Source organism: Cnephaeus nilssonii (assembly GCF_951640355.1).
Source record: "Cnephaeus nilssonii genome assembly, chromosome: 6".
Lineage (NCBI taxonomy): Eukaryota > Metazoa > Chordata > Mammalia > Chiroptera > Vespertilionidae > Cnephaeus > Cnephaeus nilssonii.
Window position 1 is genome coordinate 16,364,124 of NC_137077.1, and position 17,557 is coordinate 16,381,680.

Below are 17,557 nucleotides of genomic sequence, written 5' to 3' on the forward strand. Positions count from 1 at the left end.
TGACTGGGTCAATTTTTCATGTTCACTATCAGTAATAATAACTGGTACAAGTACACCCCATGGACTTTATAAACCTCACTGAAGCAACATGCACTAAATGTGACATTTTCCAGAACTGACAATTTTGCTCTGTAAAACAGCAATGTAAGCAAGATGGAAGAGAACACATTCCTGTTTTGAGTTGCTAGGGGCAAATGATAGAGGTAGCAGCCCCTTAGAGGTCACCCAGGAACTGCCTCACCTTACACAGAAGGAAACCAAGGTTCTGAGAGAAGAGAGGCCCCGTCACCCAAGACCACCCAGCTGGCAGAAGCACAACAGTTTCCGGCTTCCTCGTCCAGTGCTCCCACCGCCACCTTCCCTCTATTAAAACAGACCACTCTACTTGGAAACACCACACTAGTCACTAATTTGAGTATGGACTGAAAAGCAGTATTAGAGTGGTAGCTAATACAGGGGATTTCTTGGGCAGTGAAGCTATTCTGTATGATACCGCAATGGTGGACACATGTCACTTGTCAAAATTCACACAACAAACAACACCAAGAGTGAACCCTGATGTAAACTATGGACCTTGGGTAATAAGGATGTGTCAATGAATTCTCATCAATAGAATTAGGTACCACTCTGACGGTGGGCCATTGATAGTGGGGGAGACGGAGTGTATTGGGACTCTGTACATGCTGCTCAATTTTTCTGTGAACTTAAAACTGCTCTAAGTAATAAAGTGAATTTTTTTCTTAAAAAATTGCAGCTAATGTTTACTCAGGGTACACTATGTGCTATTATATATAAACTAGTAGCCCTGCGCATGAATCCATGCGCCAGTAGGTCGCTGCCGCCTCCTGTAGCTCTCCACCCACTGCCCACCCTCCTGTAGCTACCCCTGCACCCCCCCCCTCATAGCTTGCTGTCTTGCCCCCTACTGTAGCTCTCCACCGCCCGCTTGTAGTTCGCTGCCCCACCCCCTCCTGCAGATCTGTGATCCGGTCATTATGTGGTCGGTTGTTACGCCTCACGGCATAATGGATAATTAGCATATTCCTCTCTTATTACATAGGATGCTTTACATGTATTAATTCCTTTAATGCTCCCAACCCTGAGGTCGAAATTATTGTGCCCATTTTACAGATGAGAAAACAGAGGCACAGAGAGTTTAATAATCCTGTGATTAATAAGATTATTAACTTAACAAAGCTAATGAGTAGCAGAGCCGGGCTTTGAACTCAGGCAATCTGCCCCAAGGCGCCCTCTCCTGACCATCACACTCTGCTGCCTCTAAGCAACAGCAAACCTACATTTACCTCCCTGTATTCTATATTTCAAACCAGCTTTTCTCCTCATGAGTATGAATTAATGCAGACTTCTTGTCATTCTAACAGTATACATGCCCTGTGGCATAACACAGGTAGACAGCTCAATTATATCATTTTTAACTTAGAAATAGGAACAATTTGGAAAGTTAAGAGCATTTTAGCTACTGGATACCTACTTTATCTTATTGACATTCAATTTATGCAACTTGGATTCTAGAGTAAACAGACTCAAAAGGCCCATTTTCTTGGACACTACAGCAGCTGCTCCTTTTTACTTTTAATTTGCTCTGTGCTTTGGAGAGTCTCATTACCAAGCTGGGTAGATGCAGGCTGGGCTGCAACATAATCAACTTAACCAGAGGGAAGATCAGCCTGATTGTCACCTAAATAACAGAGACTGAATATACAGGCTAAAGGTTCTCCCAACCATGAGGCATAACCCCTACAGCACAGCTATCTATGCTGTGGCTTTGTTTCAAAGTTCCCCAAGAACTCTGGAGACCTGGTCATTGACCTCTATCCCATCTTGTAAGCCAGGCTCACGAACATGGATGAGCCTTCGAGGGCGCCCAGAGCATCAAGTGACATGGTCTCTAGAAGCTCAGTGCCAAAGCAGCTTTTAGCAGTTAATAAAGATCAAGATTCCCAGCTCCCAACACAAATAGCAATGCCGCTCTTCTCAGAATCATCCTCAGAGCAGTAAAGGGGAAACAAGTGGTAACAGCCTCACAATCCCTAATAACTAAATAAAGGCAAGCCCCAAAAAAGTATAAGTTAATGCAACATCTTGCAAATAGCATGGTATTTTTTTTTATCCTTTTTATTGATTTCAGAGAGGAAGGGAGAGGGAGAAATAGAACATCAATGATGAGAGAGAATCATTGATTGGCTGCCTCCGGCACGCCCCCTACTGGGGATCGAGCCTGCAACCTGGGCATGTGCCCTTGACCAGAATCGAACCCGGGACCCTTCAGTACACAGGCCGACACTCTATCCACTGAGCCAAACCGGCTAGGGCAACAGCATGCTATTTTAAATGTACACTTGTAAAGGGACCATATGTACATTCTCTCATAGAACTAAAAACTGCCCTCTTATTTACCTTTTTTATAAACTAGGTTTTTATGTTGAGTAAAATTACAATTACATGATGGGTCCCGTGTAACCAAAAACTTCATTAGTGCCAATATTTTTTAACATCTACATTGTGTTAGACAGAATCATCTCCTACACTTGAATGTCTTCAGTCAGAGATAACAGTATCATAATATCTAATTTACTAGGGAGCTATTGTAAGTGGTCGGTACGCTACTCAGTATCACCTTCATTTTCTAAGTAAACCACTATTCAGAAGCCTCCCCTCAGCATCCCCCTCCACAGAAAGCCTCTGCTAACTCCCAAAGGTAGAACTGTCCTCGCCTCTCCTCTGGGCTCCACTGTCCATATGCAAACATGTCAGAACACCTCTTACACTTCAGAGATTTTGTTTGTTTACTGTCTGCTCCCCCCATAGACTGTATGCCACCAAAGGCAGGAACCACATAGCAGTGTCTCAGCACACAGTGGCATTTAACACATCCTTATTGAGGGGACAGATAAACAGATGCAAGCACCAAAAAATGACCCTGAGGCACCACAACACACAGCCTTGGCCACAGCGGTCACTCATAGTAAGTTTGTATACACCAACTTACTAACTGCACAATTTTGGGGAAGACACAACTCTCCATGAACATCAGTTTCCTCACCATACACCAAATATAATAAAATTCAGGCCTCACAAAACTGGCTGAGGAGATGATGTAAGTAAAGCATTTTATAAACTATAAAATAACTAGAGCCCTGACTGGTTTGGCTCAGTGGATAGAGCGTCGGCCTGCAGACTGAGGGGTCCCAGGTTCGATTCCGGTCAAGGACATGTACCTTGGTTGCGGGCATATCCCTAGTGGGGAGTGTGCAGGAGGCAGCTGATCGATGTTTCTCTCTCAACGATGTTTCTAGTTCTCTGTCCCTCTCCTTCCTCTCTGTGAAAAATCAATAAAATATATTTAAAAATAAAATAAAATAAAATAAAACAACTAGAGGCCCAGTGCACGAATTAGTGCACAGGTGGGGTCTGGCTGGCCTGCCCCAATGGGGGCCCATGGGCCAGGCTGGGGGGGAGGGGCCGGCAGGCTATTTGGCCGACAGGCCCCACCCCTGATCAGGGTGTAGAGGGCCGAATGGGGGCTGGGCTGGGCAGTCGGACATCCCTCTCACAATCCAGGACTGCTGGCTCCCAACCGCTCACCTGTCTGCCTGCCTGATTGCCCCTAACCGCTTCTGCCTGCCAGCCTGATCACCCCCTAACCACTCCCCTGCAGGCCTGTTTGCCTCTAACTGCCCTCCCCTGCCGACCCAGTCACCCCTAACTGCCCTCCCCTGCTGGCCTGGTAACCCCTAAATGCTCTCCCATGCTGGCCTGGTCCCCACCCCCAGCTGCCCTCCCCTGCAGGCCTGGTCACCCCCAATTGTCCTCCCCTGCAGGCCTTGTCCCCCCCAACTGCCCTCCCCTGCAGGCTTGGGTCCCCCCCAACTGTCCTCCCCTGCAGGCCCAATCACCCCCAACTGCCCTCCCCTGCAGGCCTGGTCCCTCCCAACTGTCCTCCCCTGTTGGGCTGATCGCCCACAACTGCCCTCCCCTGCCGGCCATCTTGTGGTGGCCCATCTTGTGTCCACATGGGGCAGCCATCTTTGACCACATGGGGACGGCCATCTTGTGTGTTGGAGTGATGGTCAATTTGCATATTACCTCTTTATTATATAGGATACTACTACCATTACTACTAATACTTAAGAAAATTTCAGAAATGTGTTTAAAGACTTTCAACCAAAATAGTTAATAATTGTGAAGTAGAAAATAAAAGTAAGTTAAACACCCTACTCTCTAGTTATTGTGATCATCTAAGACTTTGTACAGGGCAGTGTGAGCTCTGGACCAAGAACATCCCCCATACTGCCACCAGAACTTCCAACAGATTTGAGGAAGGTGGCCTTGCACCTCTCAGCCTCATCACCGCAAAACAGGATAATAGGAATCGCCCTTCCACTCTGCCGGGTTGTATGAGGACACACTGAGAAACAGGAAGAGAAAACAGCTTGCACAGTAGGATACAGGCTGTTCTTTTCTTTCAGTCTTTAATGAACTCTTACCTTAAGGTAGCCTCCAGCAGAGACCAGCATTTTGCTATCTGGAGAAAAGCAGAGGTCGGTCACCCAGCCCCCATGGGTAGCAGCTCCCTCTTCTACGGAAATCGGAGCACACAAATGTAGAAGCGCACCGCTTGAGACATTCCATATCTACATAAACATGATACAATTCATTAACAGGGCTGCCCAGAAATTCTTTATAAATAGCTATCTCATCTGAAACATATTTGAAAATCTTTCTTAAAAATGTAATTACAATTCAATGATACCTTTGGGATTTTTTTAGATTGAGTTCTCTCTTGTTCAAATTTTTTAAAAACACTAATTATAACACAAATGTATTGCTTACAATATTTATCATTAACTATACTCCCAAAGGGTAAAACAAAAGGACTCAGAGTGATTGATTAGAATACTGTGACTCTCTTCATTTAATAAAAAGAGAATAATGGGAGAAAAAAGGAATAAACAAAAAAGACCTAGCATATGAACTACCTCAAAATAAAAACAACAACAAAGAAATGTCACCCCAACAAATTATTTTAAAAAAAGAATTCTAGCCCTAGCTGGTTTAGCTCAGTGGATAGAGCGTCGGCCTGCTGACTCAAGGGTCCCAGGTTCGATTCTGGCCAAGGGCACATGCCCAGGTTGCGGGCTCGATCCCCAGTGGGGGGCGTGCAGGAGGCACCTGATCAATGATTCTCTCTCATCATTGATGTTTCTATCTCTCTCTCACTCCCCCTTCCTCTGTGAAATCAATAAAGGAATATATTTTAAAGAAGGAAGGAAGGAAGGAAGGAAGGAAGGAAGGAAGGAAGGAAGGAAGGAAGGAAGGAAGGAAGGAAGGAAAGAAGGAAGGAAGGAAGGAAGGAAGGAGAGAGAGAGAGAGAGAGAGAGAGAGAGAGAGAAAGAATTCTACTCTAAGATTAACCACTAAGAATGTTGACAGATGTCATTCAAATATGTAAAGCATATATATTTTAAACACGAAGTCGAAAAAATCTAGAAGTCCCAATAAGGTTCTAAATATACATGATTATTTTACTAGACTCTTAATAAACAGCCCAATTACTTACAGATGTTAATATTCTCATTTATTTCCAGTGACACTTAATATATAAGCAGTACTCTAATTTTTCAAAGAAATGCATATCAGATTTTTTTTTAAAGCCCAACTAAAATGGCTCAGTTGATTATCAGTTCAAGTCCTGGTCAGGGAACATACCTGGGTTATAGGTTTCATCCCCAGTCAGGGAGCATATGCAACCGATTGATGCTTCTTTTTCACATCTCTTCCTCTCTCTCTCTCTTCCTCTCTCTCTCTTTCTTCCTCTCTCTCTCTCTCTCATTCCCTTCCTCCCTCTTTCTAAGCATGTCCTCAGGTTGAGGATTTAAAAAGAAAAGATTGTACAGAGAATAAAGTTTAAATTTTAAAAAATAGAGGCACTGCCTGGCCAGTGTGGCTCAGTGGTTGAGCACTGACCTATGACCTAGGAGGTCATGGTTTGATTCCCAGTCAGGGCATATGCCTGGGTTATGGGCTTGACTACCAGTAGGGACATGCAGGAGGCAGATGACTGATGATTCTCTCTCATCACTGATGTTTCTATCTCTATCTCCCTCTCTTTGAAATCTAAAAAATTTAAAAGTTAAAAAAATAGAGGCATAAAAAAATCAAAAATAATTATATGGAATCTAAAATAGTCAAACTCACAGAAACAGAGAATAAAATGATGATTGTCAGGGGTTAAGAGGAAGAGAAAATGGGGAGGTTATGGTCAAAGGTTACAAAGTTTGTTATACAAGATATACATACTGTATTGGGTATTTAAAATGTGCTCAGAAGAGGGTAGACCTTATGTTAAGTGTTATTACCACTCACAAAGAAAATAATAATAATAAAGAGGTTGGGAGGGAACTTTGGGATGTGATGAATATGTCTAGGGCCTGATGGTGGTGATGATTTCAAGGGTGTATATATATCCCCAAACTCACTGAATTGTTTACAATAACTATGTACAGCCTTTTACATGCTAAGCATACCTCAATAAAGTAATATTAATGAATGAATGATAAATAAATAAATAAGGCCCTAAAAGTACCCAAAAAAAGAATCAAATGGAAAAGCTCATTAGAAAGAATTCCGTAAGATATACTATAGAGAGGCAATTTTTCCTTCAGGGTTTCTGAAAAATGAAACACTGCCTCATAACCAGTAAAGGAGCCCTTTCATCCAAGATGAGAACTTAGAACAAAATGAATGTCCCACACAGCCACTTCAGCTGGCGTGGCATTTATGAGAACGGTGTAGAGAAGACTGGTTACTTAGTGCTCAAGCAGGAGAATCTCCTTGTTCCTGGAAAGCCTATCTGGTAACGCCTGCATTCTTGCCAACTGCAGATTCTCTCATTCTTCTGCATTATATACCTACTCCTTGAATTTTAAATTCTTTTTTTATAAAAAAGAAAAAAACAAGACTCTCCTCAAATATACTGGTTACCATAGCAGCCATCCCCAGTGCCCAAACCTTTCCCATCAAGTGCCCACTCCTTCTAACAACCAGAGGCAGGCAGCACCATGAGGCCTGCATTAGGCCACACTGTAAAACTTAACTATCTAATGGGTATGATGCTAAAGAGATGTTTTCTTTCAGTGCTGAAAACAGCTAAATATGCAATTCATTTATAATCTAGACAATGATTTACAAAATTATTTTCCCCAAGTTCTGCCACTAAAAACAACCTTTGGTTCAGGTCCAAGAATTAAGATGACTCATTCTCAAGATAACAGCAGAGAACCAACTGCAAATAACTAGGGCATCTGCCTCCTCACATACATAGGAAATGCTTCGCTCTAAAATGAATTCTTTCTGCAGTAGAGTGCAGCTGTGAACACAACGTGCACAGAAAAAAACAAAGAACCCATCCATCCAGAACCCATTGCTTCCCGGTCGCATTAACAAAGGTCCCCAGTGTGGTGCAGGGGGCTTGGCCCAAGCTACACGAGGAGCAGTGCTTCACATCGCAAACACCCTACCCTGATTTCCCCATTGTCATCTCCAGTCGCCAACAGGGTGCTGTCCACAGAGAAGGCAGAGCAGCGCACACAGCCTTTGTGGCCCTTCAATTCATGAAGAGGGGAAAGGAGTTCAAAACTCCAAATCTGGAAGGCAATTAGGATTGTTTAGGAACAGTAAATACATTCAAAATAAGCATCTGCAAACCCTGCCTTGAGTGTTAGTTAACCACAAACTTGATCATATGGAAGTTCATAAACCTTCTTGAGAAGTTCCCACTTGTAACCTTGTTCCTTGTTGAGTTTCTCTTTAATTATTCAAATTAACTCAGCTCAAGGATCAAAGTCCTTAACTTTAGATTTAGAAGAAAGAACAGTAAATGAGTAAAGATCAGTCTGTGCGTTCTGGCTCCACTATTTACTAGTTCCTTGTGGCCTACGACAATCCACATAAGTTGCTGTTGCTTTAATTTCTGCATCTGGAAAATGGGGACCAAAATACTGATGATGTGGAGATTAAATGAGGTAATAGAGTGAAATTCCTAGCACAGGGCCTAATATATGACAAGAGTTCTTTAAAGGTTAGTCACTATACTATCCTACAATCCTGGCAGTCAAATAGAGTTCTTTTCTTTCCAATATTCTCCCTTATGATCCTGTCATCACCATTCAACAAGCATAGACTGAAAACTACCATCTTCCAAGCACTGTGAGCTAAGATCTGGTGATACAAAGATGAAATGGATATAGCCCCTATCCTAGAAAAGTTTGTAATTTAATCAGAACGCTGGCTTATGAATGGCTAAGTGAACAGCTGTATGAAGTAAATGCTCTAATAAATGTGAAAACATGGAATGGGCACACTGACGGTGAAACAGCTAACCTTGCCTGAGGGCAAGGAAAGGACTCACTGAAGAGCTGGCACCAAATCTAGGTATGGAAGAATGAGTCAAAATGCTTCGGGGTAAAAGGAATAGAAGGTCGTGTCAAGCTACAGTTATAGCATGCACAAAAAGTCGGAGGGAGAAGCAGCCTGGACAGAGGGAACAATGGTGGTAAGGGCCTGGGCTGGGGGGCAGGGGCGGGCTAGAAGGGGTCAGTGGAAGGGGGGACATTCATAATACTTTTAACAACAAAGATTTTAAAAATAAATAAAAATAAAATAACAAAACAAAACAAAAAAAAGAAAGAGATGGTGATGAGCTAAGGAATCTGGCTTACAAACCATCAGGTCAGAGAGGTGTTTTAGCAGGGACTCAGACCGCAGTAGGGAAGATAAACTGGAGGAGGCACAGACCAGAGGCAGGCCCACCAATGAAGGAAGAGAGCCTGGTCTTAAGGGTGGGGGCAAGGAGGGGAAGAAGGATCCAAGAGATATCAAGAAGTAATCAACAGAGCACAAAAGTCAGGGTAGAGTCCCAGGCAATTCCAAGGTTTATAGTTTGGAAAGATAGGTAGATAATGCTATTAACAAGATGGATAAAAAAGAAGAAAATGGAGTATTTAATGTCCCCAAATAGGCAGCACCATTTCACTGAAATGTGATTTTCAGAAACACCAACTTATATCAATTATATAAAAATCTTACTGTGGGTGTGCAATTAAATGTAAACCTTTTTCAATGTTTTTTATTGCCTATAATATGCAGCAGAGATTGCATTTGCTTAGTAATGACAAAAGTGACCAGTAAGGAAGAAATCAAAAGTCCTTAATGTTATTCATTTAATCTATCTGACACCAACTAAAGGTCAATGGGAATCCTCCAAAAACTCACACAATAAGACAGACATGCAGACAGAAACATATTATTCCACTTTACACATTATTTGGACTCATAATACATAGGACTGATAATACATAACTGATACCAAAGTTTTATGCATGCACATTTCAGCTGACCCACCTACCTTTGCAGTGTTGTCAGCAGAGGTAGATGAAAACTTGGTGGCATCGGGAGAAACATCACAAGAAAGGACTGTATCCTGGTGACAGACAAAGTCTTTTTCTATTCGTCCAGTGGTGATATTCCATACCTTCAAAGAAAAACTCAGAAGTTGACACTTTTAAGACCATTCTGTGTTTCTCAACATAATCAGCTAGAAGTCAGGCCTATACATTAAGAGCACTAGCACACTGGTTGTTCTGACCCCTTTACGTGCCCTTTAGTACAAATGTTCATAAACACAGAGCACACGTAGGTGACTGCAGTCAACTGACAACAACATGAGAACACAAGTTTGAAAATTAAGTAGTTACTTATCAATCATCAGCTTCTGGCTGTCACAGTATCATCACTGCAACATTAGAATACTTTTTTTTAAAAATCTGTGTTTCAAATTACCTTCACCGTTCCATCAAATGACCAGGAAAGCAGTCTTGAATTTTTCAAGAGCCTGAAGTCTTTCACTGTTTCCTGATGGGCTTGCAGAAAGAAATATTCCTCTGATTGCCAATTCCATACCTGAATATTAAAAAAATGTGTTATAACATTCTCCCCAGAATATCCCATTGGAGGGGTGGGGAAGAATGTGATCCCCTAGAAAGAATATGGTGCCCCATTTTATAGACAGAGAAAACTTGAGGTTAAATAACTTGACTAGGAGTAAAATAAAATATGTTTCCTCCTAAATAAAATTTGTTTTCTTCAGTTGCTGGAGAGCAGTTAATTACACCAGAAGATAGAGAAAAGCCACCACATGCTAGTGAGCTCACCATCTGATTAAATTTTCCAGAGAAAATTATCCTAATTACAGATTTCTGACCTCATAAGCCAGACTAGTCTGGAGAGTCTAGCTCTACTAATGCTACTGAATCCTCCTGGATGCTGCCTGGCAAGGTCAATTGACCAGAGCAGCTTCAGACAAGGTCACAGAATTTCCAAGATCCAGATATCTTAGCTATAACCTAATGCAATCCTCAAAAATGACAAAGGAAGTAATATATACATTATTTTTCATTTTTTACATGGAGCTCCAAGAAAAGTCCTCAGGAAAAAGGGAAGAAGAAACTGAAATAAGTAACTGGCACAAAATAAGCCATACAAACATATGTTTGTATGTATACATAGTAAACATATGTATATCTGACATCTACCTATATACTCTTATTAACCAATGTCACCCCAATAAATCCAATTTTTTAAAATGTGTGGACATATAGTAAAAAAAATATAAGGCACATAGGTGAGCAAAACTTTTACTTCTATGTCATGTCCATGTACAGAACCCTTAATTACTAAATCAAAGCAACTATGTTTATAGTCTTATTAATTCTAGACTTGAAATTAATTTAACAAATATTTACTTAGCACCTATATGTCAGGCAAATATGAATGAAACAAGAATGTAGCATTAAGAAATCTAAGGGTCTAGCAAAGAAAATGAGACGTCCCAAAAGCAAACAAACAATAGAAGCGCTATTGATACAGATAAAAGTTCTGTGGAACTAGCCCTAGTTGTTTTGGCTCAGTGGATAGAGCATCGGCCTGCGGACTGAAGGGTCCCAGGCTCGATTCTGGTTAAGGACACATGCCCAGGTTGCGGGTTTGATCCCCAGTAGGGGCATGCAGGAGGCAGTTGATCAATAATTCTCTCTCATCGTTGATGTTTCTCTCTCTCTCTCTCTCTCTCTCTCTCTCTCTCTCTCTCTCTCTCTCTCTCCCCCTCTCCCTTCCTTTCTGAAATCAATAAAAATAAATTAAAAAATAAAGTTCTGTGGAACTCAAAAAAGCGATTCCTCAGGGACTTGTTGGAGGGAATACATTCAAAGTAGACTTCAGGCATGGTTTGAAATAATGATTCACAAACTGTGGAGGGCAGTTCAAACAAAGGACATGAGTGCCAGCAGGAAAACATGGACAGATTATAAGGACCTGCTCATAGTCCACAATCTGGCTGGAGTACAGGACATGCAGAGGAACAGCAGGAAAAAAAGGCTGGGAAAATATTTGACAAAACAGCCCAGAGCTTGATATCTGAGCTGTGAACAAGCAGGCAGCTTTCCACAGAATTTTCTTCTATTTTTAAAAATCAGCCCCCACTACAGGTATGTATATTAGTAATATTCTGGATCTGGTTTTGACTGGTGAAGGTTAGGAAGCAGAAATGTCTTTAAGGTTTTTCCTATCGGACTTAGGTAAAATAGTAAAAGAAACGCCATCTCCCTTATCACCCCTTTCTTTACTCCTTTCTCCTCCACATTTAGCAGCCACCCTCCCCACTGAGCCCTAGATTTCAGATTCTCTCCATCTCTTCTGCTCATTCACAGAAACAGGACAGCAGGGGCAAGGTATCTTCTACGAGAGTAAGAGAAGCTGGAAGTGAGAATAACTTAAAGAAAATGAATTAGGAATTTCAGCATTTTAAGAACCCAGTGATATGTCGGGGCCTTTTCTGGCTCCCCAAATCATATCAGAAAGGAAAGGCACCTGTGCAATTAAACATAAAATATCCTACACCATTCTCACCAGACTTTCTGGGCTTTACTGGACTAGAGGATCAGTGGCTACTATTAATAGCTCTTCCTGGTTGACCGGCACTGCCATTCCCAGCTGTGTCTGACTCCATGTTCATTCCTGCCTTATGTTCTTTATATATAAATACTAGAGGCTCAGTGCACCCTCTCCAATCTGGGATTCCTCTCGCAATCTGGAACCACTGGCTCCTAACCGCTTACCTGCCTGCCTGCCTGAGGCTCCTAACTGCTCCCCTGCCGGCCTGATGGCCCTAACTGCTCTCCCCTCCTGGCCTGACCCCCCTAACTGCCTAACTGCTCTCCCCTGCCGGCCTGATCCCCCTAACTGCTCTCCCCTCCTGGCCTGATCCCCCTAACTGCCTATCTGCGCTCCCCTCATGGCCTGATCGCCCTAACTGCCTATCTGCTCTCCCTTCCTCTCCACGTCCTTCGGGCCCCTGGTGCAGGTGTGCTGAGAGGCCCCGACCCCATTCTGATTGGTTGTTATGTGATGGCATCCTGGACAATTTGCATATTCCTCTATTATTAGTATAGATTTGTTTATTTATTGATTGATTTCAGATAGAAAGGGAGAGGGAGAGAGATAGAAACATCAATGATGAGCTGAAACCAGTTTGGCTCAGTGGATAGAGTGTCAGCCGGCGGACTGAAGGGACCCAGGTTCGATTCCGGTCAAGGGCATGTATCTTGGTTGCGGGCACATCCCCAGTGGGGGGTGTGCAGGAGGCAACTGATAGATGATTCTCTCATCGATGTTTCTAACTCTCTATCTCTCTCCCTTCCTCTCTGTAAAAAATTAATAAAATATATTTTAAAAAAAAAAAAAAGAAAAGAAAAGAAACATCAATGATGAGAGAATCATTGATCGGCTGCCTCCTGCACACCCCCTACTGGGGATCCAGCCTGTAAACCCAGGCATGTGCTTAGGTCAATGCTCAACCACATTGTATGTCTTACACATGTACAGTTTTGTCAATTATAGTACACCTCAATAAAGGTGGGGGGGGGGGGACAAACTTCCAATTAATTATATTAAAACACCAAAAACTCAACCAGTCTATTCTTGGAAATACCTACCAAGAGTTTTGTTACATAAATGTATACTCATAAAACATTTTAAATGTAAAAAGTATTCCTAGTAGAGCAGAAAAAGAGGATGAAATACAACTTAACTCATGTTTCTAAAAATAATCTAACTCCAATACCAAAGATATTCCTAGAAAACATTTCTCCCTCTGGCTGAAAATATCTGATCTTTAAGCAGGACATAAAACCCCTGAATTGAGCTTTTGACAGAAAGGCTATATAGTATACAATGTCTCAACAGAATTGCATCAGATGTAGTTTAGTTTTACCCATTTCAAAGCCATCTGGAAAGGAAGAAGGATGAATATTTCACTGAGTTTCACAGCTAATACACCAGTACCATGGGAGCCTATAATAAGTTTCTGTACTGAAATAGGACTCCCAAAGAAATAACATTAAAATTTTCCAAAATAGCCTGACTGGTGTGGCTCAGTGGTTGAGCATCAACCTATGAACCAGGAGGTCATGGTTTGATTCCCGGTCAGGGCACATGCCCAGGTTGCGGGCTCAATCTCCAGTGTGGGGCATGCAGGAGGCAGCTGATTGAGATTCTCTCTCATCATTGATGTTTCTATCTCTCCCTTCCTCTCTGAAATCAATAAAAATATATTTTTTAATTTTTTTTTCAAAAATAGCTTTGAATAGTGTAAATTATTCTTCTGATTAAATTATTAATAGCAATGTTTTAGGGTAAAATAATTTCCAGCTACATCTACTCAAAGGCAGAACTTTCCTAAATTGCATTAAGGAAAGACATTCATAATACACTTAGTCTACTTAGTCATAATAACATCACTAATGACCTAAACAAAATTTTGTTATATAGAAATAGTGAGGATTGATAAAAGGGTATATGTCTAAATCATAGATAGGGTAAGTGGCAGAAGGAAAAAAAAAAGCCAAATTTTCATATAAGGAGGTCAGTAGATCAATCCTCAAAATAAAAATCAAGAATTAGCATTATAAGCGTGCAACATGGAACATGAAGATAAATATCAAAAGAAAAAGCTAACAGTGGTGCTTCTGGAGAATGAGAAATGGGAGAGTCTGTTTTTCATAATAAGCCTTATAATACTACTACTTGAGTCTTAAAAGTATGTGCATTGAAATTTGATAAAAATAAATTTTAAAAGAACATATAGGAGGCTTAAGGTCTTTATAGCCACAATCATTCATTGTGGTGAACTATTCTTTTTTCTTTTTTTTTAAAATATATTTTATTGATTTTTTACAGAGAGGAAGAGAGAAGGATAGAGAGTTAGAAACATCGATGAGAGAGAAACATCGATCAGCTGCCTCTTGCACACCCCCTACTGGGGATGTGCCCGCAACCAAGGTACATGCCCTTGACCGGAATCGAACCTGGGACCCTTGAGTCCGCAGGCCGACACTCTATCCACTGAGCCAAACCGGTTTTGGCGAACTATTCTTTTTTCAAAAGATTCATCCCTATAATAAACATCTTTCCCTTAAAAGAGAGATTGAAATTATTTCAATGAGATTTTATTGCTATAAAGAAAAATAAAGAGACATTACATAAATGTGGCAAAAAGTATTTATTGATACAAATCCAAATACCAAAGCAGATGGGAGAATTCAAATGAATCCTTGATTTAAAAATAAACAACCTTCCAATAGAGAATTCTAAGTTAAATTGCCTGCCTCACCCACAGAAAAATTTGAAACATAAATGGGTTTCATCTAAAACAATGGGCAAAGTCTGAATGTATGCCCACAGTAATATGATGTTAAATAAATGTTTAAAATTCACACCAGATGTGAGCTATAATCAAAGTGTTCCTTTGATAGAGGCAGAGTTATGTGTTAGGAGTTTATCCTCCTCCTCACCTGAATTGTAGAATCATCAGAGCTTGAAATGAGAGTCTTCCCATCAGCTGTGAACTGGATGTGCCGTACAGTGTTCTTGTGCCCATTCCTGGATTGGAAGATTCTGTTGTTTAGGAGTTCTAAAATCTTCAAAGTAGAAAAACCACAGAAAATTAATGCAAAGAAACTCAGCAAGACCCAAGCTTATCACCCCAAAGTTATTAAATCAACTACAGAAGGGTATAGAACTTCCATCTCATAGTACTTTCAATTTAACTAAAGCCACAAATGAATGGTACACATCCATATATGCACACCAATGCGCTTGCACACGCACGCACACACACACACCCTAAGTTAAAACACTCACTGGATGAGACACATGTGTGTTTTGTGAGTTTTTTGCTTAAACTACTTGTAAGACTCACTGGAATGAACACATGGCAGTAGAAACCAGTGGTCCTTCTCAGTATTCAACTACCCAATTCATCAAACAAGTGATAGTCTGGGCTCAACATCCAAAAAGAAAATGACATTTAAGATGGATGAGAGACAAGGCAAGGTCTTTATAAAACAACACAGAGATAAGGTAAGATAAAGGATAATGAGGGAGACAGGTAAGGAAAAGGATGTGAGTGGGCTGGAAGGCATTGTACTGAGAAGCCTTAAAAGGGCTAAAGATTAATATGCCAGATGCAGAGATTAAGAAAGTGGTAACATATAAAATCAAAAGAAAAAAAAGTGTTAAAAGAACTTAAAAAATGAACTCACCCCTCCCGAAAAAGTAAATATGGTTTCTTTGCACAATTTAAAATGTACTCAAGGAAGCTTAAGGAAAATACAGATGATGCTAAAATAGGAGACTGTAGCCCTAACCAGTTTGGCTCAGTGGATAGAGCATCAGCAATCAGACCCCTGTGGACTCAAGGGTCCCAGGTTCGATTCCGGTCAAGGGCATGTATCTTGGTTGCGGGCACATCCCCAGTAGGGGGTGTGCAGGAGGCAGCTGATCGATGTTTCTCTCTCATCGATGTTTCTCACTCTCTATCCCTCTCCCTTCCTCTCTGTAAAAATATCAATAAAATATATTTTTAAAAATAATAATAAAGGAGAAGATCCAAGATGGCGGCGTAGGTAAACATTTTAACTGCTGCTGTCCACAACAATTTCAAAACTACAACTAAGAGACAAAACGTTTATCACCCAGAACCACGGGAAGGCTGGCTGACTGGAGGCTCTACAACTAGACAGAAAGAGAAAGGAGCATTCAGGGCACAAACACTGAAAAACTGAGGTACGGGGGTGCGTGCGGGATACGAGCTGGTGGGGGAGCCTGGTTGGCAGCGGGCATTGCTTTCTTCGGCCCGAAGAGAGACAAGCTCCCAATCTCTCTGAAATCCAGTTTCTGGGGAGAAACTGGGCTGTCTGCCATCGGGTTGGAAAGTGAGGGTGGCTTGCTTGCAGAGCTGCACGCAAGAATAACGGTTTTCTGTGCCGGAGCGGGGACACGGTCAAGACGGCTCACGGCCAGCCATCGCTGTTTGTCACGCCCTAGCCTACTGATGCCCTGAGACTCCGCCCCGCACAATCTACCAACAATACCCAAGCTCCAAGCAGCAGCTTTTGCATATGAATGGCCTTCTCTATTGCAGTTTAACCTAGTAAACTTGCAACCCGATACTCGGGTCGGAAAGTGAGGGTGACCTGCTTTCAGAGCTGCGCGCAAGAATAACCATTTGCTGTGCCGGGGCGCGAGACGTGGGGACGGTCAAGACAGCTCACTGCCAACCATCGCTGTTTGCCACGCCCTAGCCTAGTGACGCCCTGAGACTCTGCCCTGCACAATCTACAAACACACCCAAGCTCCAAGCAGCGGCTTTTGCATATGAATGGCCTTCTCTATTGCAGTTTAACCCTAGTAAACTTGCAACCCGGTACAGACAGCGCCAAAGCCTCCAAGCTCCAAGCAGGGAGGAGAGGACTGTGGTTCTCACTGTAGCACCTGCAGGGCAGCCTCAGACAGTAGCTGACCTACACCCCATTGGAGATCCAGAAGCCAATGCACCTAGTGGTCAGTGTGAGTCGACAGATTTCAACTCCTCACATCCATAAGTGACACACTCTGGAGGTGGACTCAGTGAGCACCAAAGCCCCACTGAAACAAGCCCTGCACCATAAGTGTGTCTCCAGCGCAGCAGTTCTCCCATTATAGACACAGCGGGTCCTCACAGCCAATTGGCCTGGAGGTCAATTCCTCCCAGTGTACCAACAGCAATCAAGATTTAACTACACCAAGACTTTGCACTCAGCCCACAAAGGGGTGTACTAAGAGCGACCACCTTGGGTGATTGGGGAAGCTGAGCTACTGGCCCCTATAGGTCACCAACCACACCAAGCCACTCCATCAACACAGGGAGGCAGCCAAAATGCGGAGACACAGAAGCATGTCACAAATGGGAGACATGGAGGAAAGTAAACTACTGGACGACACAGTGTTCAGAACCACATTTATAAGGTTACTCAAGAATCTTCTAAAAACCGCTGAGAAACTTGAAGAGACCTCCGAGGAACTTAATGAGACCTTCAAGGACCTTAATGAGAATACCAAAAAAATGGAAAAGGACCAGTCAGAAATTAAGTATACACTGTCT

The 17,557-nt window shown here is 42.1% G+C and overlaps 1 protein-coding gene across 5 annotated transcripts in view; it reads right to left on the reverse strand.

Annotated features, from left to right (window-relative positions):
• Positions 1–17,557, reverse strand: part of APAF1 (apoptotic peptidase activating factor 1) — an 80,178-nt gene that overhangs the window by 8,347 nt on the left and 54,274 nt on the right. For all 5 annotated transcript variants that reach the window (XM_079773901.1, XM_079773900.1, XM_079773899.1 and 2 more), the window contains 5 exons: positions 14,928–15,053; positions 9,862–9,981; positions 9,428–9,553; positions 7,542–7,667; positions 4,509–4,655 (listed from right to left, as the gene is read on the reverse strand). In XM_079773901.1, the coding sequence (XP_079630027.1) occupies positions 4,509–4,655; positions 7,542–7,667; positions 9,428–9,553; positions 9,862–9,981; positions 14,928–15,053 (645 nt within the window). The remainder of the gene's footprint in view (positions 1–4,508; positions 4,656–7,541; positions 7,668–9,427; positions 9,554–9,861; positions 9,982–14,927; positions 15,054–17,557) is intronic.